The following is a 27,593-nucleotide window of genomic DNA, read 5'->3' as shown; positions in this document are numbered from 1 at the left end:
AAGCTGAAATGACATTTTTGGATACGATTGAAGTATTTCATGAGAACAGTTTGCATTTATATTGAAATGTTCACAACAAAATACTCTCTATAGTTATCACTGCTAAGTGCTATCTCTTCCATCTTCAATGGATAATTATAATCTCTTACAAACAGGAAATATTTTTGACGTTAAAAAGCAAGTATGTAAGGAGTATATTCAATCAAAAGCTTTTTTAAAAGTTGATGAGAAGTCTTGTGCGAGCTGTACAAACGCTTTCCGTACAATATCATTTTCTGGAGCCCATTCTTCCAGAGAGACTGATATCGATTTCAATACCAACATAAAATCTTTCAGAAGTTGATATGCTTCTCCATGCATCAAGCCATTTTCACTTATAATTGCTTTGTAATTTCCATGGTTAAAGAAATCGTACACATAACCATTAAGATTTATATCAGTTGGAAAAACAGGAACAACTTTAACATCGGTATAAACCTGAAATCATCACAGATTTTTAAGTATACAAACCAATTATTTAGTCCAATGTAAAAATTTGGTGACAGACAGTTAAGAAGTAACAAAAATAAATAAAAGATAAATCCAGGACATAGGAAGAGAGGAGGGGGTAAACTGGAGACGAACGTAGATTCAGTTCTAAAAATGATTCACCATGCTTTTTGCAAGATGCTTGCTTTACAAACTTCAACTCAATTTGGCTTTCTTCACTCTTGAATAGGATACAATCATCGAATAACATATATAAGACGTATAAGAATGCACTTTACCTGATAACGGATGTTTGGAACACGATCGTTTGAACTGTATAGACGATCATCTGTATTCCCAGATAGAGCAGCAAAAGATGAACACATCTTATATGGTACTGATAACGATTGTAGTTTGTTCTCCAAACTTATTGGTGGTAAATTCATTTTGTAGTTTTCTGCTGAAATAAGTTTAACTGAAGACAACGGAAGAGTAATATCTTCTCCCGAAGTATCATTGACGTGTCCAGAAACAGTTCGAATATATAGATCAAAAACTTCGTGAACATTACTATTGTACTTGTCGAGTTCAGCTTCGAATTCAGATGGTAGTTTTTCTAGACGAATTTTTGATGTACTTCGTGGACGTTGCATTAAGAATTCATGCAGTCTACGACGAGCAAACAAATGACTCAACACAATTACGAGAGACTTCATGAAATCTTTGGAAAATTTGCCATCTAAGAAAAAAAATCAAAATGTCAACATAGCAAAGACAGGAGCACGATAAAATATTAATTTGTTCACTTTCATGGATTTTTGTAAAGGTGTAATTACTACTAGTTCATAGCTAAAGCTTTAAACAGTTCAATCCTCAATCAACGCTTGATCAACAATAATTTCTTGCTATTACACAGGCCAAAAATTAAAAAAAATTGCGGAGTCTTATACCTCTCTTGCGCGCATTTTTATTTCTACAAAAGTTATGAAGAACTTTACTGCGTAAGAATGACAACAGAACAAAATTAGACGGCTCATGATAATGAAGATGAATCGCCAGACCTGCCAAGCCTTGAGGACATCCTTTTAGATCAAGAAGACCCTAAAAGATATGAAGGAAATTAAACATGATACATAGTTACATTCATAATAAAACACCGACGTCAATGAAATGGTTATAAGATATCTTGTTGTATTAAAACAGGTATATACGGAACAAAATATTTACCTGCCGAACTAAATGCTCGACGCAGAACAGGAAATGATGTTTTAACTGTAGATCAAGTTCCGGTTGATTTTTGCAGATTAATGGATTGTGCAATAGTGTCAAAGCTTGATTTAATGCAACTTCACGATCCTTTCCTTTATTGACAATAAGAAGTAAGCGAAGCACTAAAGACTCATTTAACGGAAAATTTCCAATGATACGAGGCAGGCTTACGGTCATAAGTCGATTGATTTTGGCTTGAGGGATACCAAAGAAAATGACATTTCCAATCATATCAAATCCTCGTCTTCCTGCCCTACCAGAAATTTGGTGATATTGAAGAGTATTCAAAAAAACTGAATCATGTGCAAACACAACTGTTTTGCATGGCATATGAATGCCTAAAGCTAGAGTCCCTGTAGCAAACACAACATTTACAAATTTCTTTCGAAATAACATTTCAACGGCACTTCGTTCTTTGTTGTTCATTCCTGCATGATGATACCCAACTCCCCGTCTAAGACATTCTTGGAAAAATTCTTCCCGTTCACTGCTTGTTTCTCCCCGTTTCACTAGTCTTTGGACAATAAGATTAGCTTCATGAGCATCGAGAACACCTTTTCCAGCGTAGCTACAGTTTTCTGGTGGAGGATTGTCAACTAAAAAACAAGTTGCATCGGCCGAGGTTTTATTTCTTTGATGCGATGAACATTTCTGCCCAGCTGAATTGGTTTTTCGTAAAACCTCACCAGCCACATCTTCATCGCGTTGTCGTTTTTCTGCTTTTTGTATTTTCCGTTCCATTTTTTCCGTTTTCCTTCCATCATGATCGCCACCATGTTGATTCTCTCTTTTTTGAAGACAACTAACGATTTTTTTGGCAAAAGTCTCGCACAATTTACGATCAAAACTGAAGAATATGACAGGTAACAGATTTTCATTTTTTAGCTTTTCGACCAAATCAAAAATGTGATCCACAAGCCTGTATTTCTCATCTTGAATTGAAACATCTAACGAAGTTTCCGGTAGAAGTTTATTGATCACTTCTTCCCCTCTTTCATCATTTTTCTTTATAAACTCCATAAATTTACTTTTTACATCATTTTCATACCTTCTAACACTTTCTTTGGAGATAAATGTCTCATTTTCAAAATACGATTCTGGAGACAACTTTCTCACTAAATCATCTTCAGGAAACACTTCCTGTACGGCATCATAGAACGCCATTGTCTCTCTTGGTGATAAAGTGACATGGGTAGGAAATTGGGAATCTTTTTTCAATTGACGAGTATTTAACGCAGAACAAGGATGAACGTGTTCTAACTTTGGCTCCGTCTCGTCATTCAAGCGTGGTACATAGATGAACTTTTCAAGATCGTTGTATCTTTCGTTGTGGGTAACCAAGGCAACGTTATAAGAAAATGGAAAATTCTTTCGAAGAGTATTGTTCGACCTATCACGTTGAAACTTGTCCTGCTCAACGTTTTGCAGCCAGGAGTGCAGGTCACGAGGGTTGTGAATAGTTGCTGACAACGCTAAAAATGGACAACGTATCAAAAGAAAGAGATGTTCCCACACTTCAGCATTATTCTCTAGTCCAATGCAATGAGCTTCATCAAACACAACATATCTAATCTTGTCAACCCAATCTTGTCTGTCAGGAGACAAAAGAAGAATCTCAAGGCATTGAGGAACAGTGATCAATATTTGACATTTAAGAGCATTAAATCGATAGTCACGAGTGAACACACCATACACACTTTTCCCAGGAGGCATATCTTTCTTGTATCTATTAGAAAAATGTCGCAGTACACATTTGCTGAGGTATAATGGAAAAATTATGAAAACGATTTACCAATCCAATTATTTACAATTGAGCAGTGATTTTGATTTCTTAACCTTTTCTTAGTATAAGTTTGTAATTAAAATAGTAGTTATAGTACATACCTTGCAGCACATGTAGCAGCAACTTGATTAACTAAAGCTTTTGTAGGAGAAACATATACAACAACACCTTCATTGTCTTCTCTGAGCACTTTTTCCATGCAGTAATAAGAGACAAACGTCTTTCCTGAAGACGTTGGAGCTACAATTAATGCAGATTGTTTTTTATCAATTGCATCTAGCAGATCTCGCTGCCATGTTTCAGGAATGAAGTGATTCACTCTGTTGTCAGGATCCGTACGTGTTTCTCTTCTTAACCTCTCGCCAAGGTAAAGAAGCTGAAAACGTGGACTTGGTGTATTCAAACTATATTTGTCCTCAAAGTCGAAAGACCTTTCGGACAAATGATTTTTTATCACAATCTCGCTAAAACCTATACCATACAGATATCTTGCCAAATTATCTTTGTCTTTCTTCACAAGGAATTCTTTATTATCGATCAACATCAAAATTGTAAGAAGAAAAACTTGGCTTCTTTTACATCTTTATCTTTTTTATCGTTACAAAGCTCTTTCCACCTTTTCCACAAAATTTCTGCCTTCTTTACCATAATACTTGACTTTAGCTTTTCTTCCTTTACAGATAACAAAAATCGATCAATTTTGATGACAGCTAAATCAAATCGCCCGTCTTGTTCAAGCTTGCGAATGCCTGTTTTCTCTTGATCCCAAGCTAGTAGTTGTTTATTCAAGTGTTTCTCTTTTATTCTTACCTCATTCTCCTGCTTAATTTTCTGGCTTTTTTGTGATGTCTTTTCTTTATTCTTTGCTGTTTTCTTTTCGTCATCAACAACAATTGCAGGAAAGTCATACTCACCATGCAAAGATTTTCCATACCTTTGCATATGCCTGGCATGAAGAGTCCTTCGTCTCAAATCTCTCTCATCACTTGCATCACAGGGCGTTCGGTCAAAATCATCACTGAGTGGTTTACGTGAATGCCAATGGTAAATCTCATCAAAGTCATCTCCACTTACCACTAAACGAGCGACATCAGGATCATCAATTTCGAGCTTTGTAACACACATATTTTCCCAAATCTTTCCTGCATATTCACTCAATAAGACACAGTCTATATGGATCAATCCGTCTTTATTTGCAACTGGTTTTATTTGTCTTGATTTGCAATTCATATTCAAAAAATTAGTTTGCCCAAAAGTTGATTTTGAGTGACTAACATCACAGCTTTTCTTTGAATAATTGACATCAAGATATTGAAGATAAGGTACATCTAACCATTCATTCTCCTTCAGTAATGACGATATTGCACGTACCAGACATGCAATTTTTTTATGTTGAGAAGGCGTCAATGTCAAAGCACTTTTATCACTCGAGTTTTCAAGCAGCAAAAACAGTATGTGGTAAATCAAACGTCCATCCCACGAGTCACAAATCGTTTGTGTAGCAAATGGTAGTTCGTTGTCATTTTGGTTACTCGCAAGACTTCGGCCATTACAAATTGATATCTTAATAAACTATTCTTCAATTTATCACGAAATGATGATTTGTTGTAAATTAAATGATGAACCTTTTCGAGAGAATACGCTCGGTATTTCAGAGGAAGTGATGTAAGTAAGACCGCATGAATAAGAATAAGACGTGCAATATCCTGTTGGAAATCTTTGTTTTCTGAACTCCTCAATGATTTCATGTAAACACAAGTTGACACAACAAACAGCAGAAGTCGACCATCAATGACACCATTAATTTGACATGATTCATCCAGTAAGGATAAATTGCTTTTCACTGCTGTGCAAACATTTTCAATGATTTTTTCATTTGCAAGGAAGCTTTCATCATTGTAAAATTGGATTTGTTTCGGGTATCTCCCACTCGCTGAATTTTCGCTCATACATAATATGAAAGCCGTTAAGGGTGGATGTACCAAATTCAATTGGATTTGTAAACGCAATATTTAATTTCAAACTCAAAACTTGTAAAAAATGATGTTCAAACAATTCAGGTGCATCTTTATGGATAAAGTTTTGATTTGAATTTCGTGACATTAATCCGTCGGAAAGAAGCATAAAAGAAGGAGCAAATTCTTCTATGTATTTTTGAAATTTCATATCCCACGGACTTTCAAATTCACATAAAATCTTATGTGTAACGTTTGCTTTTAGATGCTCTATAATGACATTACGTGCAAGGTGGATACTTGTTTGTGTTTTCCACATTTTACCGAGATCTTGGAAAAATACTATTTCAAAGACGCCACCTTTACGAACAAAAAGATGAAGATAACGTTCGAAAAGGTAAACAAGATGAAGCAATTGACCACTACAAGTCCAGTCTAGATTTTTGTCCAAAGCCTGCTCCATCAGCAAGGAATCGCCATCAATAAGAAACATCTCAGCATCAGCAAATTCATTCATCAAATTTAGAAATTGCGGTCGAAGTTGATCTATGTTATCCTGTATATCACTCCCCTCAGACATTTCAAGATCATCTGTATAATTGTATGGTAAATTTTATGGATAATTGGTATTTGGTACTGAAATTATAGGAATTTATTATAAGGCAAAAACTATAGGAAGTTGCAGCCTTCAAAGCAGGCCATCCCATACAACTGTTGCCTGCAAAGTACAATCTTCCACGTTTATTTCAGTGTCTGCAGGAGCAAGTCATGCAATATACATCGGGTTAGCTTCAAAATCTTTCAAATTGTTGGCAACAAAACTGTTTTTTGGATTGTATAATCAAAGACCAGAAATAAGTTTAAGTTATACAACTTATGTATTATGAGATGACTCAGTCAGTCGGTCACATCAAAAAAATTTCAGATATTCAGATATTTATTCAGGAATTAAAAGCCAATACAAACAACACATTCTGTGAAAATTGTTTTTCCGGCCCCACCAGCAGATTTCATTCATACAACCATATAAAAACACAAGCTACTAACAAGAAAAGTCAAGAAATACCGCCAGTTATTTCACGTGCGGGAAACCAACGGCTAATGCAAATGCGATATGGTTTTTTTCGTGTATCGACTATGAAGAGGAACGAATAAAAAAACTCCTCACCATAATCCTCGTCAGATGAACTATTCATTTTCTATTCACAGCTTCTCAATCTATACTTACAACAAATGCATTTTAGCATTTTACACAAGAAAAGCAAAATATACTGACAAAATGAATTATTGATTACCTGGTACAAATCTGAAGGCAGACTTTTGCTCTCGACGCTCGATTTGCTCGTCCCGATTGTGTTTGTTCGTTTTTCGCTTTGCTGTAGATTTTAGATTAGGTGTGAACATGTACAAAGGGCTATAATTTTTATTTTAATGAGGTCTATTGCGAATGACAAGTGTTTCAATCTCGATCAATATATTTAAAATAGTTAATGAGCAGCAGAGGCAAAGTCTATTTCCTTTCTCAAAAATATATAGGCCTGTTTCAAACGTCGCATTTTACATGAGCCAAATGCAATTAAAACAAAAGATAATGAGGAATTTTATCTCATTTTCTTTGTCTTTAATGCATTCGACGCATGTAAAATGCGACGTTCGAAAAGGGCCTTACTTCATATAAAATCTGAGGCCTGTTTCAAACGTCGCGTTTCATATGAACCAAATGCATTAAAGACAAAAGAAAATGAGATAAACTCCTCATTATCTTTTGTTTAATTTAAATGCATTCGGCTCATGTAAAATGCGACGTATGAAACAGAAACAGGCCTGACCCATTGAATAATTAGATATAAATAAAAAGAACAAAGCGTATAGTAGATATGAAACGAAAATATGTACGTGTTTACTGTTGATAAGAAATTAAAAAATTTTGTTTTTGCTGTTTGCAAATTTTCATTCTCAGAAAAAAAACATTAAAGACTAAACTTACCAATACCAAACAGCAGTTTTTATCAACGAATATATAGACGTTACAATTATATTTTCATTGAAACAACTCAAACGAAAGTAAACGTGGCAATGTCGTCTAATGCGGCTTCCAAGAATAAATATCACGAGTTATATTGTGACGTCATCGTTGAACTCACACATGAAAAGCAGGGTCACTTCTATGTCCTCAGTACCAATATCTTGATACTTCTCAAACGCCAAGAATAAAAAATGTCTAATTCTTTGTGAACATCCCAGCGGCCAGCACGAAATCAAAATGTCCATTTCAATCATCAAAATATCAATAAGCGTCTTCATGGATGGCAAGATATCATGAGAGAGTAAAGGCAGTTGGTTGCCACTGGCGGTTTGCCCACTTCAGTTTTAATTCACATGAGCAATCTACAACATTGCAAAGTCCTTTTTTGAAAAAAAATTAATTCGTCCTAGAGATTGTAAACTGCAAATACAAAGTTCCAGCCAATGATTCCAACCAATGGTTCCAGCCGATTTTAGCGTTGCACAACACGCAGGTTGGACCATTGGGATGGACCAGTGGGTTGGTTGGGTTGGGTTTGGTTGGACTATTGGGTTGGTTGAGTTGGGTTGGGTTGGATCAGTAGGTTGGTTGGGTTGGGTTGGATCAGTAGGTTGGTTGGGTTGGGTTGGACGTGTTGGTGGTTTTTGGTCCCAGGCACTGTGTCCCAGGTTTTGGCGGTTTGGTTGGCCCATGATCCAACCTTTTTTAGTCTTCTTGAACAGAGCACAGAGTCAAAGCCGAAGGTGATGATTATTATTCGTCTATCACCAACAGTTTTTTATTTTTAGTTGATTGAGACGTTAAGTCTGGTTAAATTCAACTTTATGTATAATATGCGATAAACTTTTGTAACGAATATTTTTCACCGTCAATGACAACGAACTTGGAAGTGCTTGAAAACATATCAGATGTATCTGATGTTTTAATTGAAAAAAATAACGAAATTGCTGAAAATGGTGAAACATCAAAACAAGAAGTTGCAAATTCTGCGAACGAGCAAAGTTCACAGAATATCAAAACAAATGTTGAATCCTCATCGTTGTGCAAAGTAACTTGCACTACAGAAAATGAAAACAATGGAGATAATATAAGGTTACGTATAAATAGACTGGTACTTAATGCTTAACTCTGTTTAATAGAGAATAATACAGTGATTGTTGTATGTTTTTGAAAAATGCTTTTAAACTTTAATGTCATAAAGATCAACGTAAATTTTTAAAGGTATTATATGGACTTCAGTATGTCCCCTCATCAAATAACTGGCTCATGGAGTGATTATGAAACTTCTTCAGATGATAATTTCCTCAAGGGTTGTAAATGGTATGAGTTTTAATGGAACCAAAATTGTAATGTGCAGTCACTCAGCAAAATCATGTAAATGTTTATCTTTATAAGCATTCAAATTGTCAAAAAAATTCTTGCCAAACTTAGTGCTGATACGTATATGTGATGATCAAGTAATAGGTCCTTCATAATCACATTCTATTGGTAAAACATGATTTTTTACTGTTTGTTTCTATGTTATTTTTATTGTATCTAGGTCACCAGATGGAACATGCATTTTAACATGTAGTGATGACAACATATTGAAACTTTATAATCTACCTTACTTAACTGTATTCTAATTTTGCTACTATTAACACACTACCTGAAATGGTATGTTCGAGTGAGTTAAATCCAGACACCATATTTCCCTCTGATTTCCAACAAACTACTATTCTTAGAAATCAGTTCTCGCAATGAGAGAAGGAGAAACAATTTATGACTACAATTGGTACCCAAAGATGTCTTCTTATGAGCCTGATACATGTTGGTAAGTTTAAGTATATTATTTTTAATAAAATGTAGAGGTCCATTGTTGATCAAAATAACATAAAATTTATAAATAGGTTTCTATTCAAAGAACTGCACAAGACTAATTAATAATTGTTTTTTATTAAAGATTATAAACATTTCCATTATTAGTTTTATCAGCAGTAGTCGTGATCATCCATTACACATGTGGGATGCCTTTACTGGACAAATGAGATGTTCTTACAGAGCTTACAACCAATTGGTGATGATTGATTTGCCTTGTTTTATATATCCTGACATTCAAGCCAAAACGAAAATTTGTATAATTATTTTGTAGGATGAGATAGTATCTCCTCATAGCGTGGCCTTTAATTTGGATGGGAGTAAGATTTACTGTGGATTTAATAAGATGATACGCATATTTGATACATGTCGTCCTGGTAGACAGTGCCAGTCAAGGCCTACAGGTAAGTACTGGAGAGGGATATCTTACATTATAATTTTTGTGGGCATTAATTTTGATTATCATTTAATGTAGTGAGCAAAAAACAAGGCCAACTTGGCATCATTTCATGCATTGCTATATCTCCTGAGCAAAATGGCCTTTACGCGTGTGGCTCATTTTCTAAGTCAGGTTTGAATTTGTCAAATGATTTGCTTCAAGATTGTGTGTAAAGTTTATGCACAAATCATTTCAACTAATTTTTTTAGTTGGCATTTATTGTGAACAAAAAGGGAGTTTATTAACCCTATTGGAAGGACATCAAGGTGGTGTGACACATTTGTTATTTTCTCCAGACGGACTTAAATTATATAGTGGAGCAAGAAAGGTAAGCAGAGCTTCAAAATTTACATAAGTCACATGGGCATGTAAGTTCTTTTGCAAACAGTTCTTCGTTTGTGAATAAATAAAGTCTTTTAGCCTTAATTATGGACTTTAATTGAAATAAAGATGCACTCTCTTAAATTGTCATTAGCAACTTAATCTGATATCAGGCTATTATTAATATTGCAATTTTTCTGTACTTAATACAGTTATAAAATTAAAACTATAAATTTTACAGGACAATGAGATTATATGCTGGGATTTAAGAAATCCAGGTGATGTCCTTTTTGTAATGAAAAGATCGGTAAAAACAAATCAAAGAATGTATTTTGATGTGGACAGGTACAAAAATAATTAAAATATAAAGATTCATGCTATATATTTGGCCATGTAAGAAATAAAATGAAGACTTATATCGTGCTTTCTAGTTCAGGTAAGTACATAGTGTCAGGAAACCATGATGGAACTGTGAGCATTTGGGATACCTGTGCATCATCAAACGTCATATTACCATGCCTTATGACATACAAAGGACACAACGATTGTGTCAACGGAGTCAGGTATATATTTAAAACTACAAAGAAAATAAGCAAATTTACAACTATTTTGAAATCATTTAGAGAATGTCAGTTGATATTCACTTTCATACTTAATATGTTGTCTTATTGTTAACTTGTGTTTTCCAAAATATGTACTAAAAATATCCAATCAAAAACAATTGTACACAGTCTGCATTTTGAAATCAATATTCAATGGATATATTACATTGTACTGATTACAATCTTCTAAGTGTATAAAATTTAGAGATATAAGCAATTGATAAAAGTTGTATGTGTTAAGGGACATTTACAATATTGTTATTTAAAAAGTAATATTGCTTTTTTAAATTAATGCAGCTTGCACCCAAGTCTGCCTTTCCTAGCAACAGCTTCTGGACAAAGAACATTTCTCTTACCTGATGATGTAGATTTTGAAAATGATGATGTTGAAATCAACAAAACAAAAGTAGACAATTCTCTCAGGCTTTGGAGACTTAATTTTCACACAGAAGAAATGATAAATGTTGGAACATGAGTAACACTAAAATTAGTGGTACCTAGACAACAATTATTGTATAATATCAGGAAGAACTTTGAATAACATAAAAAATGATGCTTGAAAATTCTTTATCACACAAAAGTCTAATTATTTTGTTTTTATCATTTTGTTAAATAGTTCCTCAATATTGATCTACTCAAGATAACATGTTGTAAAGTTGTGGAGTATTTAATGTAGTATGTTAAATTCTATGAGTAAAGTGTAGTTAAGTTCTAAGACACATCACCTGATGAGGTTCACAATTGACTCTTAACACTCTCCACAGAATAGAGATCATTTCGTCTTTGTAATGTAATTGGAACTTGATTACGAACATCCTCTAAGTACTGAAGATCTAAAAATATATTTTGCTTTTCAATATGTAATTATAAAGTGGTTGTCATTTACATTTCCAAATATCAAGTACTCCACGACTACAAAACAAAAAAATACATACCAATATTGGCGAACACAATATCTTCACGGTGCTCACATTTTGCGATCACTTTACCCCTAAAAATATAGAATAGTAAGTTTTCAATGAATAATCTACAACATTAAAGTGACATCAAAGACACATCAAGGAATTTACCAGGGATCTGCTATGGATGTATGACCCCATGCAACGTAACTTGCTTTATCATCACGAGCTGGTGATATTGCTGCACAGTAAACCTTTATTTAAATAAAAAATAGCGAAAATAATGAAAAGGGACACGGAACTTTGTTGAGCGTTTTGAAAGACGATTACGTAAACATTAAACAAACATGAAAAGTACGTACAACCACAACGAGTTACAGTTGTACAATTATTTAATAATGGAATATTTATAGTAACTTCAAAAGAAAACAATGAAAAAACGTTCGTAAAACTTCGTATAGCAAAAATTATACTATTTTAGCAAAAATGAAGCAAAACCTCACCTGATTATTCAAGCCCTAAAACAAAATAGTACATTAGAATTTAGTGAATTCTATGTTTCGTAAATATATCTATATAAGTCAAAAAAATACAAGCAGCTCATGTATTCACCACTAGTACGCAAAGTTTATTGAACATTTTAATTTCAACACTTTATTTGCAATTATGGTGTCAAAAATTCTCGTAGGAAAAACAGCAATTTTAACAAAGTAAATGAAAAATCTAACATTCTACCACTTTATTTAAAGCTCTAAAAACAAGCAAAATCACAATTGTCCAAGAATGTTGTGTTTTATTTCAGGAAATTGATCGGTCTTTAGTACATGGTTTTATTTTACAAACTACATGTAGAAGAAACTCATTTTTATAAACGGACTAACACACACGTCATGTAATGGAGTTGAAATGTTGTTTTTGTACAACATTATGCTTGATTCATCTGAATTCAAAACTATACACCTTTTTCTAATATTGAATTTAATTTAACAAGCATAGCTATCACTTACTTTCCAAATAGAAGACCAACTTTGTTAAGAGAATCAGAAAGATTCACAAAACAATTCCTTAACGTTGAATTGAGATAAATCGTTACAGGACAGGAAGTGCCCATATAAATAAACCTTTGCAGTCTTTGACGAAGCAAGAACGTTCGCCAAATCTAAGAATTTAACATTGTTTAACTTTACGAAGCAACTTTCAGCTTTCACCATAAAAATGAAATGGTTCAATGACGACTTAAATTCAAATATAGTTAATACGTCATGTAAGAGAAAATGATTTCAACTATCCAACATGGCAACATCTAAATACCGTTTCGAATCTCAAAGCTTTTTTTGAAGAATTTCATTTTCACTTTGCACTTAAGTCATGATAATATAAAGAATTATCACTCTTAGTTTTTTAGTGGTTATCAACCAAAGCTGAAATGGCATTGTTGGATACGATTGAAGTATTTCATGAGAACAGTTTGCATTTATATTGAAATGTTCACAACAAAATACTCTCTATTGTTATCACTGCTAAGTGCTATCTCTTCCATTTTCAATGGATACTTATAATCATAACAATTACAATTATAATGAGTAAATTCATTAAAAAGCTTATTTAAAAGTTGATGAGAAGTCTTGTGCGAGCTGTACAAAAGCTTTCCGAACAATATCATCTTCTGGAGCCCATTCTTCCAGAGAGACTGATATCGATTTCAATACCAACATAAAATCTTTCAGAAGTTGATATGCTTCTCCATGCATCAAGCCATTTTCACTTATAATTGCTTTGTAATTTCCATGGTTAAAGAAATCGTACACATAACCATTAAGATTTATATCAGTTGGAAAAACAGGAACAACTTTAACATCGGTATAAACCTGAAATCATCACAGATTTTTAAGTATACAAACCAATTATTTACTCCAATTTAAAAATTTGGTGACAGATAGTTAAGAAGTAACAAAAATAAATAAAAGATAAATCCAGGACATAGGAAGAGAGGAGGGGGAAAACTGGAAACGAACATACATTCAGTTCTAAAAATGATTCACCATGCTTTTTTTGCTAGGTGCTAGTTTTACACACTTCAACTCAAATTGGCTTTTTTTACACTTGAAAAGGATACAATCATCGAAAAACATATATAAGACGTATAAGAATGCACTTTACCTGATAACGGATGTTTGGAACACGATCGTTTGAACTGTATAGACGATCATCTGTATTCCCAGATAGAGCAGTAAAAGATGAACACATCTTATATGGTAATGATAACGATTGTAGTTTGTTCTCCAAACTTATTGGTGGTAAATTCATTTTGTAGTTTTCTGCTGAAATAAGTTTAACTGAAGACAACGGAAGTGTAATATCTTCTCCCAAAGTATCATTGACGTGTCCAGAAACAGTTCGAATATATAGATCAAAAACTTCGTGAACATTACTATTGTACTTGTCGAGTTCAGCTTCGAATTCAGATGGTAGTTTTTCTAGACGAATTTTTGATGTACTTCGTGGACGTTGCATTAAGAATTCATGCAGTCTACGACGAGCAAACAAATGACTCAACACAATTACGAGAGACTTCATGAAATCTTTGGAAAATTTGCCATCTAAGAAAAAAAAATCAAAATGTCAACATAGCATAAACAGGAGCACGATAAAATATTAATTTGTTCACTTTCATGGATTTTTGTAAAGGTGTAATTACTACTAGTTCATAGCTAAAGCTTTTTAAACAGTTCAATCCTCAATCAACGCTTGATCAACAATAATTTCTTGCTATTACACAGGCCAAAAATTAAAAAAAAATTGCGGAGTCTTATACCTCTCTTGCGCGCATTTTTATTTCTACAAAAGTTATGAAAAACTTTACTGCGTAAGAACGACAACAGAACAAAATTAGACGGCTCATGATAATGAAGATGAATCGCCAGACCTGCCAAGCCTTGAGGACATCCTTTTAGATCAAGAAGACCCTAAAAGATATGAAGGAAATTAAACATGATACATAGTTACATTAAAAGGGTTATAAGATATCTTGTTGTATTAAAACAGGTATATACGGAACAAAATATTTACCTGCCGAACTAAATGCTCGACGCAGAACAGGAAATGATGTTTTAACTGTAGATCAAGTTCCGGTTGATTTTTGCAGATTAATGGATTGTGCAATAGTGTCAAAGCTTGATTTAATGCAACTTCACGATCCTTTCCTTTATTGACAATAAGAAGTAAGCGAAGCACTAAAGACTCACTTAACGGAAAATTTCCAATGATACGAGGCAGGCTTACGGTCATAAGTCGATTGATTTTGGCTTGAGGGATACCAAAGAAAATGACATTTCCAATCATATCAAATCCTCGTCTTCCTGCCCTACCAGAAATTTGGTGATATTGAAGAGTATTCAAAAAAACTGAATTACCTGCAAACACAACTGTTTTGCATGGCATATGAATGCCTAAAGCTAGAGTCCCTGTAGCAAACACAACATTTACAAATTTCTTTCGAAATAACATTTCAACGGCACTTCGTTCTTTGCTGTTCACTCCTGAATGATGATACCCAACTCCCCGTCTAAGACATTCTTGGAAAAATTCTTCCCGTTCACTGCTTTTTTCTCCCCGTTTCACTAGTCTTTGGACAATAAGATTAGCGTCATGAGCATCGAGAACACCTTTTCCAGCGTAGCTACAGTTTTCTGGCGGAGGATTGTCAATCAAAAAACAAGTTTCGTCGGCCGAGGTTTTATTTCTTCGATGCGATGAACATTTCTGCCCGGCTGAATTGGTTTTTCGTAAAACCTCATCAGCCACATTTTCATCGCGTTGTCGTTTTTCTGCTTTTTGTATTTTCCGTTCCAATTTTTCTGTTTTCCCTCCATCATGATCGCCACCATGTTGATTCTCTCTTTTTTGCAGACAGCTAACAATTATTTTGGCAAAAGTCTCGCACAATTTACGATCAAAACTGAAGAATATGACAGGTAACAGATTATCATTTTTTAGCTTTTCGACCAAATCAAAAATGTGATACACAAGCCTGTATTTCTCATCTTGAATTGAAACATCTAACGAAGTTTCCGGTAGAAGTTTATTGATCACTTCTTTCCCTTTTTCATCATTTTTCTTTATAAACTCCATAAATTTACTTTTTACATCATTTTCATACCTTCTAACACTTTCTTTGGAGATAAATGTCTCATTTTCAAAATACGATTCTGGAGACAACTTTCTCACTAAATCATCTTCAGGAAACACTTCCTGTACGGCATCATAGAACGCCATTGTCTCTCTTGGTGATAAAGTGACATGGGTAGGAAATTGGGAAGCTTTTTCCAATTGACGAGTATTTAAGGCAGAACAAGGATGAATATGTTCTAGCTTTGGCTCCGTCTCGTCATTCAAGCGTGGTACATAGATGAACTTTTCAAGATCGTTGTATCTTTCGTTGTGGGTAACCAAGGCAACGTTATAAGAAAATGGAAAATTCTTTCGAAGAGTATTGTTCGACCTATCACGTTGAAACTTGTCCTGCTCAACGTTTTGCAGCCAGGAGTGCAGGTCACGAGGGTTGTGAATAGTTGCTGACAACGCTAGAAATGGACAACGTATCAAGAGAAAGAGGTGCTCCCACACTTCAGCATCATTCTCTAGTCCAATGCAATGAGCTTCATCAAACACAACATATCTAATCTTGTCAACCCAATCTTGTCTGTCAGGAGACAAAAGAAGAATCTCAAGGCATTGAGGAACAGTGATCAATATTTGACATTTAAGAGCATTAACTCGATAGTCACGAGTGAACACACCATACACACTTTTCCCAGGAGGCATATCTTTCTTGTATCTATTAGAAAAATGTCGCAGTACACATTTGCTGAGGTATAATGGAAAAATTATGAAAACGATTTACCAATCCAATTATTTACTTACAATTGAGCAGTGATTTTGATTTCTTAACTTTTTCTTAGTATAAGTTTGTAATTAAAATAGTAGTTATAGTACATACCTTGCAGCACATGTAGCAGCAACTTGATTAACTAAAGCTTTTGTAGGAGAAACATATACAACAACACCTTCATTGTCTTCTCTGAGCACTTTTTCCATGCAGTAATAAGAGACAAACGTCTTTCCTGAAGACGTTGGAGCTACGATTAATGCAGATTGTTTTTTATCAATTGCATCTAGCAGATCTCGTTGCCATGTTTCAGGAATGAAGTGATTCACTCTCTTGTCAGGATCGGTACGTGGTTCTCTTCTTAACCTCTCGCCAAGGTAAAGAAGCTGAAAACGTGGACTTGATGTATTCAAACTATATTTATCCTTAAAGTCAAACAACCTTTCGGACAAATGGTTTTTTATCACAATCTCGCCAAAACCTATACCATACAGATATCTTGCCAAATTATCTTTGTCTTTCTTCACAAGGAATTCTTTATTATTGATCAACATCAAAATTGTAAGAAGAAGAAACTTGGCTTCTTTTACATCTTTATCTTTTTATCGTTACAAAGCTCTCTCCACCTTTTCCACAAAATTTTTGCCTTCTTTACCAAAATACTTGACTTTAGCTCTTCTTCCTTTACAGATGACAAAAATCGATCAATTTTGGTGACAGCTAAATCAAATTGTCCGTCTTGTTCAAGCTTGCGAATGCCTGTTCTCTCTTGATCCCAAGCTTGTAGTTGTTTATTCAAGTGTTTGTCTTTTATCCTTTCCTCATTCTCCTGCTTAATTTTCTGGCTTTTTTGTGATGTCTTTTCTTTATTCTTTGCTGTTTTCTTTTCGTCATCAACAACAATTGCAGGAAATTCATACTGACCATGCAAAGATTTTCCATACCTTTGCATGTGCCTGGCATAAAGAGTCCTTTGTCTCAAATCTCTCTCATCACTTGCATCACGGCGCATTCGGTCAAAATCATCACTGAGTGGTTTACTTGAATGCCAATGGTAAATCTCATCAAAGTCATCTCCACTTACCACTAAACGAGCGACATCAGGATCATCAATTTCGAGCTTTTTAACACACATATTTTCCCAAATCTTTCCTGCATATTCACTCAATAAGACACAGTCTATATGGATCAATCCGTCTTTATTTGCAACTGGTTTTATTTGTCTTGATTTGCAATTCATATTCAAAAAATTACTTTGCCCAGAAGTTGATTTTGAGTGACTAACATCACAGCTTTTCTTTGAATAATTGACATCAAGATATTGAAGATAAGGTACATCTAACCATTCATTCTCCTTCAGTAATGACGATATTGCACGTACCAGACATGCAATTTTTTTATGTTGAGAAGGCGTCAATGTCAAAGCACTTTTATCACTCGAGTTTTCAAGCAGCAAAAACAGTATGTGGTAAATCAAACGTCCATCCCACGAGTCACAAATCGTTTGTGTAGCAAATGGTAGTTCGTTGTCATTTTGGTTACTCGCAAGACTTCGGCCATTACAAATTGATATCTTAATAAACTATTCTTCAATTTATCACGAAATGATGATTTGTTGTAAATTAAATGATGAACATTTTCGAGAGAATACGCTCGGTATTTCAGAGGAAGTGATGTAAGTAAGACCGCATGAATAAGAATAAGACGTGCAATATCCTGTTGGAAATCTTTGTTTTCTGAACTCCTCAATGATTTCATGTAAACACAAGTTGACACAACAAACAGCAGAAGCCGACCATCAATGACACCATTAATTTGACATGATTCATCCAGTAAGGATAAATTGCTTTTCACTGCTGTGCAAACATTTTCAATGATTTTTTCATTTGCAAGGAAGCTTTTAACATTGTAAAATGGGAATTTTTTGGGGGGTATCCTCCACTTGCTGAATTTTCGCTCATACATAATATGAAAGCCGTTAAGGGTGGATGTACCAAATTCAATTGGATTTGTAAACGCAATATTTAATTTCAAACTCAAAACTTGTAAAAATGATGTTCAAACAATTCAGGTGCATCTTTATGGATAAAGTTTTGATTTGTACTTCTTGACATTAATCCATCGGAAAGAAGCATAAAAGAAGGAGCAAATTCTTCTATGTATTTTTGAAATTTCATATCCCACGGACTTTCAAATTCACATAAAATCTTATGTGTAACGTTTGCTTTTAGATGCTCTATAATGACATTCCGTGCAAGGTGGATACTTGGTTGTGTTTTCCACATTTTACCGAGATCTTGGAAAAATACTATTTCAAAGACGCCACCTTTACGAACAAAAAGATGAAGATAACGTTCGAAAAGGTAAACAAGATGAAGCAATTGACCACTACAAGTCCAGTCTAGATTTTTGTCCAAAGCCTGCTCCATCAGCAAGGAATCGCCATCAATAAGAAACATCTCAGCATCAGCAAATTCATTCATCAAATTTAGAAATTGCGGTTGAAGTTGATCTATGTTATCCTGTAAATCACTCCCCTCAGACATTTCAAGATCATCTGTATAATTGTATCGTAAATTTTATGGATAATTGGTATTTGGTACTGAAATTATAAGAATTTATTATAAGGCAAAAACTATAGGAAGTTGTATTTATTCAGGAATTAAAAGCCAATACAAACAACACATTCTGTGAAAATTGTTTTTCCGGCCCCACCAGCAGATTTCATTCATACAACCATATAAAAACACAAGCTACTAACATAAAAAGTCAAGAAATACCGCCAGTTATTTCACGTGCGGGAAACCAACGGCTAATGCAAATGCGATATGGTTTTTTCGTGTATCAACTATGAAGAGGAACAAATAAAAAAACTCCTCACCATAATCCTCGTCAGATGAACTATTCATTTTCTATTCACAGCTTCTCAATCTATACTTACAACAAATGCATTTTAGCATTTTACACAAGAAAAGCAAAATATACTGACAAAATGAAATATTGATTACCTGGTACAAACCTGAAGGCAGATTTTTGCTCTCGACGCTCGATTTGCTCGTCCCGATTGTGTTTGTTCGTTTTTCGCTTTGCTGTAGATTTTAGATTAGGTGTGAACATGTACAAAGGGCTATAATTTTTATTTTAATGAGGTCTATTGCGAATGACAAGTGTTTCAATCTCGATCAATATATTTAAAAATAGTTAATGAGCAGCAGAGACTAAGTCTATTTCCTTTCTCAAAAATATATTAGGCCTGTTTCAAACGTCGCATTTTACATGAGCCAAATGCAATTAAAACAAAAGATAATGAGGAAGTTTACCTCATTTTCTTTTTCATTGAATGCATTCGACGCATGTAAAATGCGACGTTTGAAACGGGCCTTACTTCATATAAAATCTGAGGCCTGTTTCAAACGTCGCGTTTCACATGAACCAAATGCATTAAAGACAAAAGAAAATGAGATAAACTTCCTCATTATCTTTTGTTTAATTTAAATGCATTCGGCTCATGTAAAATGCGACGTATGAAACAGAAACAGGCCTGACCCATTGAATAATTAGATATAAATAAAAAGAACAAAGCGTATAGTAGATATAAACCGAAAATATGTACGTGTTTACTTGTTTTTGCTGTTTTCAAATTTTCATTCTCAGAAAAAAAACATTGAAGACTAAACTTACCAATACCAAACAGCAGTTTTTATCAACGAATATATAGACGTTACAATTATATTTTCATTGAAACAACTCAAACGAAAGTAAACGTGGCAATGTCGTCTAATGCGGCTTCCAAGAATAAATATCACGAGTTATATTGTGACGTCATCGTTGAACTCACATGAAAAGCAGGGTCACTTCCAGGTCCTCAGTAGTAATATCTTGATATTGCTCAAACGCTAAGAATAAAAAATGTCTAGTTCTTTGTGAACATCCCAGCGGCCAGCACAAAATCAAAATGTCCATTTCAATCATCAAAATATCAATAAGCGTCTTCATGGATGGCAAGATATCATGAGAGAGGGAAGGCAGTTGGTTGCCACTGGCGGTTTGCCCACTTCAGTTTTAATTCACATGAGCAATCTACAACATTGCAAAGTCCTTTTTTGAAAAAAAATTAATTCGTCCTAGAGATTGTAAACTGCAAATACAAAGTTCCAGCCAATGATTCCAACCAATGGTTCCAGCCGATTTTAGCGTTGCACAACACGCAGGTTGGACCATTGGGATGGACCAGTGGGTTGTTTGGGTTGGGTTTGGTTGGACTATTGGGTTGGTTGAGTTGGGTTGGGTTGGACCAGTAGGTTGGTTGGGTTGGGTTGGACTTGTTGGTGGTTTTTGGTCCCAGGTTTTGGCGGTTTGGTTGGCCCATGATCCAACCTTTTTTAGTCTTCTTGAACAGAGCACAGAGTCAAAGCCGAAGGTGATGATTATTATTCGTCTATCACCTACAGTTTTTTATTTTTGACATCGCTTTAGTTGATTGAGACATTAAGTCTGGTTAAATTCAACTTTATGTATAATATGTTATAAACCTTTGTAACGAATATTTTTCACCGTCAATGACAACGAACTTGGAAGTGCTTGAAAACATATCAGATGTATCTGATGTTTTAATTGAAAAAAATAACGAAATTGCTGAAAATGGTGAAACATCAAAACAAGAAGTTGCAAATTCTGCGAACGAGCAAAGTTCACAGAATATCAAAACAAATGTTGAATCCTCATCGTTGTGCAAAGTAACTTGCACTACAGAGAATGAAAACAATAGAGATAATATAAGGTTACGTATAAATAGACTGGTACTTAATGCTTAACTCCGTTTAGTAGAGAATAATACAGTGATTGTTGTATGTTTTTGAAAAATGCTTTTAAACTTTAATGTCATAAAGATCAACGTAAATTTTTAAAGGTATTATATGGACTTCAGCATGTCCCCTCACCAAATAACTGGCTCATGGAGTGATTATGAAACTTCTTCAGATGATAATTTCCTCAAGGGTTGTAAATGGTATGAGTTTTAATGGGGAACCAAAATTGTAATGTGCAGTCACTCAGCAAAATCATGTAAATGTTTTTCTTTATAAGCATTCAAATTGTCAAAAAAAATTCTTGCCAAACTTAGTGCTGATACATATATGTGATGATCAAGTAGTAGGTCCTTCATAATCACATTCTATTGGTAAAACATGATTTTTTACTGTTTGTTTCTATGTTATTTTTATTGTATCTAGGTCACCAGATGGAACATGCATTTTAACATGTAGTGATGACAACATATTGAAACTTTATAATCTACCTTACGAACTGTATTCTAATTTTGCTACTATTAACACACTACCTGAAATGGTATGTTCGAGTGAGTTAAATCCAGACACCATATTTCCCTCTGATTTCCAACAAACTACTATTCTTAGAAATCAGTTCTCGCAATGAGAGAAGGAGAAACAATTTATGACTACAATTGGTACCCAAAGATGTCTTCTTATGAGCCTGATACATGTTGGTAAGTTTAAATATATTATTTTTAATAAAATGTAGAGGTCCATTGTTGATCAAAATAACATAAAATTTACAAATAGGTTTCTATTCAAAGAACTGCACAAGACTAATTAATAATTGTTTTTTATTAAAGATTGTAAACATTTCCATTATTAGTTTTATCAGCAGTAGTCGTGATCATCCATTACACATGTGGGATGCCTTTACTGGACAAATGAGATGTTCTTACAGAGCTTACAACCAATTGGTGATGATTGATTTGCCTTGTTTTATATATCCTGACATTCAAGCCAAAATTTGTATAATTATTTTGTAGGATGAGATAGTATCTCCTCATAGCGTGGCCTTTAATTTGGATGGGAGTAAGATTTACTGTGGATTTAATAAGATGATATGCATATTTGATACATGTCGTCCTGGTAGACAGTGCCAGTCAAGGCCTACAGGTAAGTATTGGAGAGGGATATCTTATAATTTTTGTGAGCATTAATTTTGATTATCATTTAATGTAGTGAGCAAAAAACAAGGCCAACCTGGCATCATTTCATGCATTGCTATATCTCCAGAGCAAAATGGCCTTTACGCGTGTGGCTCATTTTCTAAGTCAGGTTTGAATTTGTCAAATGATTTGCTTCAAGATTGTTTGTAAAGTTTATGCACAAATCATTTCAACTAATTTTTTTAGTTGGCATTTATTGTGAACAAAAAGGGAGTTTATTAACCCTATTGGAAGGACATCAAGGTGGTGTGACACATTTGTTATTTTCTCAAGATGGACTTAAATTATATAGTGGAGCAAGAAAGGTAAGCAGAGCTTCAAAATTTACATAAGTCACATGGGCATGTAAGTTCTTTTGCAAACAGTTCTTTGTTTGTGAATGGTCCATATAAAGTCTTTTAGCTTAATTATGTACTTTAATTGAAATAAAGATGCTCTCTTAAATTGTCATTAGCAACTTAATCTGATATCAGGCTATTATTAATATTGCAATTTTTCTGTACTTAATACAGTTATAAAATTAAAAATATAAATTTTACAGGACAATGAGATTATATGCTGGGATTTAAGAAATCCAGGTGATGTCCTTTTTGTAATGAAAAGATCAGTAAAAACAAATCAAAGAATGTATTTTGATGTGGACAGGTACAAAAATAATTAAAAATATAAAGATTCATGCTATATATTTGGCCATGTAAGAAATAAAATGAAGACTTATATCATGCTTTCTAGTTCAGGTAAGTACATAGTGTCAGGAAACCATGATGGAACTGTGAGCATTTGGGATACCTGTGCATCATCAAATGTCATATTACCATGCCTTATGACATACAAAGGACACAACGATTGTGTCAACGGAGTCAGGTATATATTTAAAACTACAAAGAAAATAAGCAAATTTACAACTATTTTGAAATCATTTAGAGAATGTCAGTTGATATTCACTTTCATACTTAATATGTTATCTTATTGTTAACTTGTGTTTTCCAAGATATGTACTAAAAATATCCAATCAAAAACAATTGTACACAGTCTGCATTTTGAAATCAATATTCAATGGATATATTACATTGTACTGATTACAATCTTCTAAGTGTATAAAATTTAGAGATATAAGCAATTGATAAAAGTTGTATGTGTTAAGGGACATTTACAATATTGTTATTTAAAAAGTAATATTGCTTTTTTAAATTAATGCAGCTTGCACCCAAGTCTGCCTTTCCTAGCAACAGCTTCTGGACAAAGAACATTTCTCTTACCTGATGATGTAGATTTTGAAAATGATGATGTTGAAATCAACAAAACAAAAGTAGACAATTCTCTCAGGCTTTGGAGACTTAATTTTCACACAGAAGAAATGATAAATGTTGGAACATGAGTAACACTAAAATTAGTGGTACCTAGACAACAATTATTGTATAATATCAGGAAGAACTTTGAATAACATAAAAAATGATGCTTGAAAATTCTTTATCACACAAAAGTCTAATTATTTTGTTTTTATCATTTTGTTAAATAGTTCCTTAATATTGATCTACTCAAGATAACATGTTGTAAAGTTGCAGAGTATTTAATGTAGTATGTTAAATTCTATGAGTAAAGTGTAGTTAAGTTCTAAGACACATCACCTGATGAGGTTCACAATTGACTCTTAACACTCTCCACAGAATAGAGATCATTTCGTCTTTGTAATGTAATTGGAACTTGATTACGAACATCCTCTAAGTACTGAAGATCTAAAAATATATTTCACTTTTCAATAAGTAATTATAAGGTGGTTGTCATTACGTTTCCAAATATCAAGTACTCCACAACTACAAAACAAAAAAATACCTACCAATATTGGCGAACACAATATCTTCATGGTGCTCACATTTTGCGATCACTTTACCCCTAAAAATATAGAATAGTAAGTTTTCAATGAATAATCTACAACATTAAAGTGACATCAAAGACACATCAAGGAATTTACCAGGGATCTGCTATGGATGTATGACCCCAGGCAACGTAACTTGCTTTATCATCACGAGCTGGTGATATTGCTGCACAGTAAATCTTTATTTAAACAAAAAATAGCGAAAATAATGAAAAGGGACACGGAACTTTGTTGAGCGTTTTGAAAGACGATTACGTAAACATTAAACAAACATGAAAAGTACGTACAACCACAACGAGTTACAGTTTCACAATTATTTAATAATGGAATATTTATAGTAACTTCAAAAGAAAACAGTGAAAAAACGTTCGTAAAACTTCGTATAGCAAAAATCATACTATTTTAGCAAAAATGAAGCAAAACCTCACCTGATTATTCAAAGCCCTAAAAAAAATAGTACATTAGAATTTAGTGAATTCTATGTTTCGTAAATATATCTATATATGTCAAAAAAATACAAGCAGCTCATGTATTCACCATTAGTACGCAAAGTTTATTGAACATTTCAATTTCAACAATTTATTTGCAATTCCGGTGTCAAAAATTCTCGTTGGAAAAACAGCAATTTTAACAAAGTAAATAAAAATCTAACATTCTACCACTTTATTTAAAGCTCTAAAAACAAGCAAAATCACAATTGTCCAAGAATGTTGTGTTTTATTTCAGGAAATTGATCGGTCTTTTATGAAATATCAGAAAAAAATAATGCAGATCTACAAAATTCAGCACAATTAATAGCAATTAAAATACATGTGTAGAAGCAAGTGATACACTTTGTAGCATGGGGTGAAAACAAAAAACAATGCGTGTTCATGTGTTCGAGGGTGTGTTATCTTGTGCTTCATTATCCTATCAATTAAACTAACTCAACTAAGGACTACTTAACCTTTTCTCAAAGCACAAATACTAACATTTACCCCTACAACAATTTATGCTGTGCGTGGTTGTGTGCCAAACCTGCTTCGTATGAGTAATTCCCAATGTTCAGGACCAGTTGTCATGTTAAATGCTCCAGGATAAAGAATCAATTTGCATCCTAAAAAAAAATTTTCCCCATTTTATTACCATCTAGTTGGAGGTAAATCTTAAACGTGAATCTTAATGACCTAGTTTAGCATAGAGTTGTGCCATTTCCGAGAAACGTATGTCGTAGCAGATTCCAATACCCACTTTACAGAATGCTAAAAATATAAGGCATTTCTTTGTAAAATCACCGCTTTTGAGGATTGATAGTAAAAAAGAAATCACTATTTTAACCATCTGTGAAGCACAATTAACAAAGTGATGAAAAAAATCAAATAATACACACATGTTTCAAATGTTGTAAGAGAATTCCCACAGTGCAACACTTCAGATTCACGGAAAGTGATTTTTCCAGGAATATCAATATCAAATAAATGTACCTAAAATACCACAGTTTTCATATAAAAACCCAACCTACTTGGCTACTTCAAAAACTTACTTGCCAACAAGGGTGCAAAACAATTGATTCTAGAAAAATTCTAAACCATTCTCCTTACTTTTCTGTGTTTGGCAACCATTTCACCACTTGGAGAAAATACTGTACAAGTATTGAAATATTTATCACCATCTTTTTCAGGTATTGAGCCACCAACAATAAATACTTGAAGTTCTCTTGCTAATTCCAACAATGCATTAGTTGATTCTCCTGGAATTGGTTCTGCATATTTAGCAAAATATTGTGTTCCATATGGACTATTAAAACACTCCTAAAATTCAAATAAACAACCATTAAATAAACAATTGTATGAATTCCATTTTTCCTACATTAATCGATAAATCGACATAAGTCATAATGCATGGAGAATACAGAAATATTGTAATTCAAAAAATCTTAGAATATAGAGTAATACCATAGGGTCAATCTGTTATTTAGATAAGTTAGACCACATATCATCAAAAATTATTCATATAAATAGAAAATACACTTACAGGTAACGACACTATTGATGCCCCTTCTTTGGCAGCAGCTCTTATCAATTCCTTTGCATGTGTAACATTATTTGTTTTATTTGTACCAACAGCCAGTTGAATCAGGGCAATCTTGAACACTCAAATATTAAAAAAATTCCTATCAAACTACATGGGCTACATTACATATTTTATAATTTGGTCAACTATCCCTTTTACAAGCAAGTAGATGAGTTAGATTGTTTACGTTTTGCTGTCAGGCAGATTTATACCATGGAAGATCAACCATTGTTGCTAGAGTTGTCTAAAACACTAGACCAAATCTTCCAGCAAGAAAACGTAAACAATCATTCATTTATTCATAAATAATGTGCTGAGTTTCAGATAAGAGTTTGCAGTGGTCTTTATCAAAAGGGTGCTTTCAAAATTACGTTATATATGCATATAATTTCATGTGAATTAAATAGTCATAAAAATTTCAATACACACGCCATGGAAACTTTCCGTAATATACTATCAACTAAATAGTTTGTTTCATTTGCGAGAATTTACTCAACTCCTACATATAAAGCTTATAATCTTATCCATTGAACAGTTAAAATTACAATAGTTCGCCATTACAGTAACTTACCTCTGCCCGCCATAACGACTGAACTAACAAATAATTACCATGATAATTACCTGTGCAATAGTAATTATTATATTAATTATTATTATTATAAATTGTAAAACACATCGGTCATGACGTTTTCTAGCACTGACCTTCATAATTCATACATTGACATTGTAACATGGAGGCCTTGCTTTTGAAAAGAAATGTACTTCATGACACGAATTTATGCAAGCTTTCAAACAAATAAAGTAATATTTTAAGAAAAAGTTCATTAAGAAATTTGAACAAAAGTTGTTGAAAATTATTCGTTTTGCAGAAAATTATACTAACAGAAATTTTTAAGCTATTTTGTTACTATTTACTTTATTGCCAATTATTCCAGAGAACTTCAACAAAGCAAACAGAAAGCTTTGCTACGAATATGGCACATTTATAAGGCGACCTAATAAAATGAACGTGTTGTTCAACTGTTTTTTTTTGTTTACTGATTTTTGCACACGTGTGATTTTACTGTTTGTAACACACATGTAGTGTTACTGATTTTTGCACACGTGTGATTTTACTGTTTGTAACAAAGATTCTGTGTTGCTTATTTTGCACACGTGTG

General features: G+C 33.5%; 6 protein-coding genes and 1 long non-coding RNA gene across 9 annotated transcripts; 2 read left to right on the top strand and 5 right to left on the bottom strand.

Moving 5' to 3' along the window:
- Positions 1-27: 27 nt before the first annotated feature.
- Positions 28-4,325, bottom strand: LOC124445258 (probable ATP-dependent RNA helicase DDX60). The gene is made up of 5 exons (XM_046995962.1): positions 3,622-4,325; positions 1,696-3,463; positions 1,419-1,569; positions 768-1,207; positions 28-477 (listed from the first exon to the last, which is right to left on the bottom strand). Exons 1-5 carry the CDS (start codon positions 4,062-4,064, stop codon positions 199-201), a joined length of 3,081 nt encoding a protein of 1,026 aa, XP_046851918.1. The 5' UTR covers positions 4,065-4,325; the 3' UTR covers positions 28-198.
- A 425-nt stretch (positions 4,326-4,750) lies between these two features.
- On the bottom strand, positions 4,751-8,075 carry LOC124445274 (probable ATP-dependent RNA helicase DDX60). Of its 2 annotated transcripts, XM_046995986.1 has the most exons (4): positions 7,463-8,075; positions 6,771-6,851; positions 6,644-6,693; positions 4,751-6,066 (listed from the first exon to the last, which is right to left on the bottom strand). In XM_046995986.1, exons 3-4 carry the CDS (start codon positions 6,669-6,671, stop codon positions 5,414-5,416), a joined length of 681 nt encoding a protein of 226 aa, XP_046851942.1. In that variant the 5' UTR covers positions 6,672-6,693; positions 6,771-6,851; positions 7,463-8,075; the 3' UTR covers positions 4,751-5,413. The 2 variants fall into 2 exon arrangements, with proteins under 2 accessions (XP_046851942.1, XP_046851941.1); XM_046995985.1 differs by lacking the exons at positions 6,644-6,693; positions 7,463-8,075 and having other exon boundaries at positions 6,771-6,948.
- Positions 8,076-8,146: 71 nt separating this feature from the next.
- Positions 8,147-24,272, top strand: LOC124445267 (telomerase Cajal body protein 1-like). The gene is made up of 12 exons (XM_046995976.1): positions 8,147-8,169; positions 20,853-21,287; positions 21,417-21,515; positions 21,739-21,853; positions 21,922-22,010; positions 22,163-22,253; positions 22,323-22,452; positions 22,519-22,614; positions 22,692-22,810; positions 23,047-23,150; positions 23,238-23,369; positions 23,706-24,272. The coding sequence occupies exons 2-12, from the start codon at positions 21,067-21,069 to the stop codon at positions 23,881-23,883; spliced, it is 1,374 nt and encodes a 457-aa protein (XP_046851932.1). The 5' UTR covers positions 8,147-8,169; positions 20,853-21,066; the 3' UTR covers positions 23,884-24,272.
- Positions 8,256-11,584, top strand: LOC124445266 (telomerase Cajal body protein 1-like). Its single transcript, XM_046995975.1, is given in 12 exon segments — positions 8,256-8,593; positions 8,723-8,821; positions 9,042-9,108; positions 9,110-9,157; positions 9,226-9,314; positions 9,467-9,557; positions 9,633-9,762; positions 9,834-9,929; positions 10,007-10,125; positions 10,360-10,463; positions 10,550-10,681; positions 11,018-11,584. Coding segments are annotated over 12 exon segments (1,374 nt in total). The 5' UTR covers positions 8,256-8,372; the 3' UTR covers positions 11,196-11,584.
- LOC124445281 lies at positions 11,176-12,837 on the bottom strand. The gene is made up of 5 exons (XR_006948104.1): positions 12,627-12,837; positions 12,123-12,137; positions 11,791-11,873; positions 11,656-11,711; positions 11,176-11,553 (listed from the first exon to the last, which is right to left on the bottom strand). It is a non-coding gene; the product is annotated as an uncharacterized LOC124445281 (long non-coding RNA).
- Positions 13,073-20,339, bottom strand: LOC124445280 (probable ATP-dependent RNA helicase DDX60). The gene is given in 11 exon segments (XM_046995991.1): positions 13,073-13,487; positions 13,780-14,219; positions 14,435-14,585; positions 14,689-16,456; positions 16,619-17,094; positions 17,097-17,982; positions 17,985-18,553; positions 18,556-19,064; positions 19,389-19,438; positions 19,516-19,596; positions 20,189-20,339. Coding segments are annotated over 9 exon segments (5,094 nt in total). The 5' UTR covers positions 19,417-19,438; positions 19,516-19,596; positions 20,189-20,339; the 3' UTR covers positions 13,073-13,220.
- Positions 23,544-27,181, bottom strand: LOC124445272 (omega-amidase NIT2-like). Of its 2 annotated transcripts, XM_046995983.1 has the most exons (11): positions 27,005-27,181; positions 26,395-26,513; positions 25,962-26,171; positions 25,751-25,844; positions 25,548-25,622; positions 25,399-25,477; positions 24,810-24,825; positions 24,478-24,560; positions 24,343-24,398; positions 24,134-24,241; positions 23,544-23,764 (listed from the first exon to the last, which is right to left on the bottom strand). In XM_046995983.1, the coding sequence occupies exons 1-10, from the start codon at positions 27,015-27,017 to the stop codon at positions 24,144-24,146; spliced, it is 843 nt and encodes a 280-aa protein (XP_046851939.1). In that variant the 5' UTR covers positions 27,018-27,181; the 3' UTR covers positions 23,544-23,764; positions 24,134-24,143. The 2 variants fall into 2 exon arrangements, with proteins under 2 accessions (XP_046851939.1, XP_046851937.1); XM_046995981.1 differs by lacking the exon at positions 23,544-23,764 and having other exon boundaries at positions 23,864-24,241.
- Between the last annotated feature and the right edge of the window lie 412 nt (positions 27,182-27,593).

The sequence above is a fragment of the Xenia sp. Carnegie-2017 genome, unplaced genomic scaffold (assembly GCF_021976095.1).
Source record: "Xenia sp. Carnegie-2017 unplaced genomic scaffold, XeniaSp_v1 HiC_scaffold_22, whole genome shotgun sequence".
Classification (NCBI taxonomy): domain Eukaryota; kingdom Metazoa; phylum Cnidaria; class Anthozoa; order Malacalcyonacea; family Xeniidae; genus Xenia; species Xenia sp. Carnegie-2017.
Note: the sequence above shows the minus strand (reverse complement) of the source record. Positions and strands in the feature narration are given on the sequence as shown.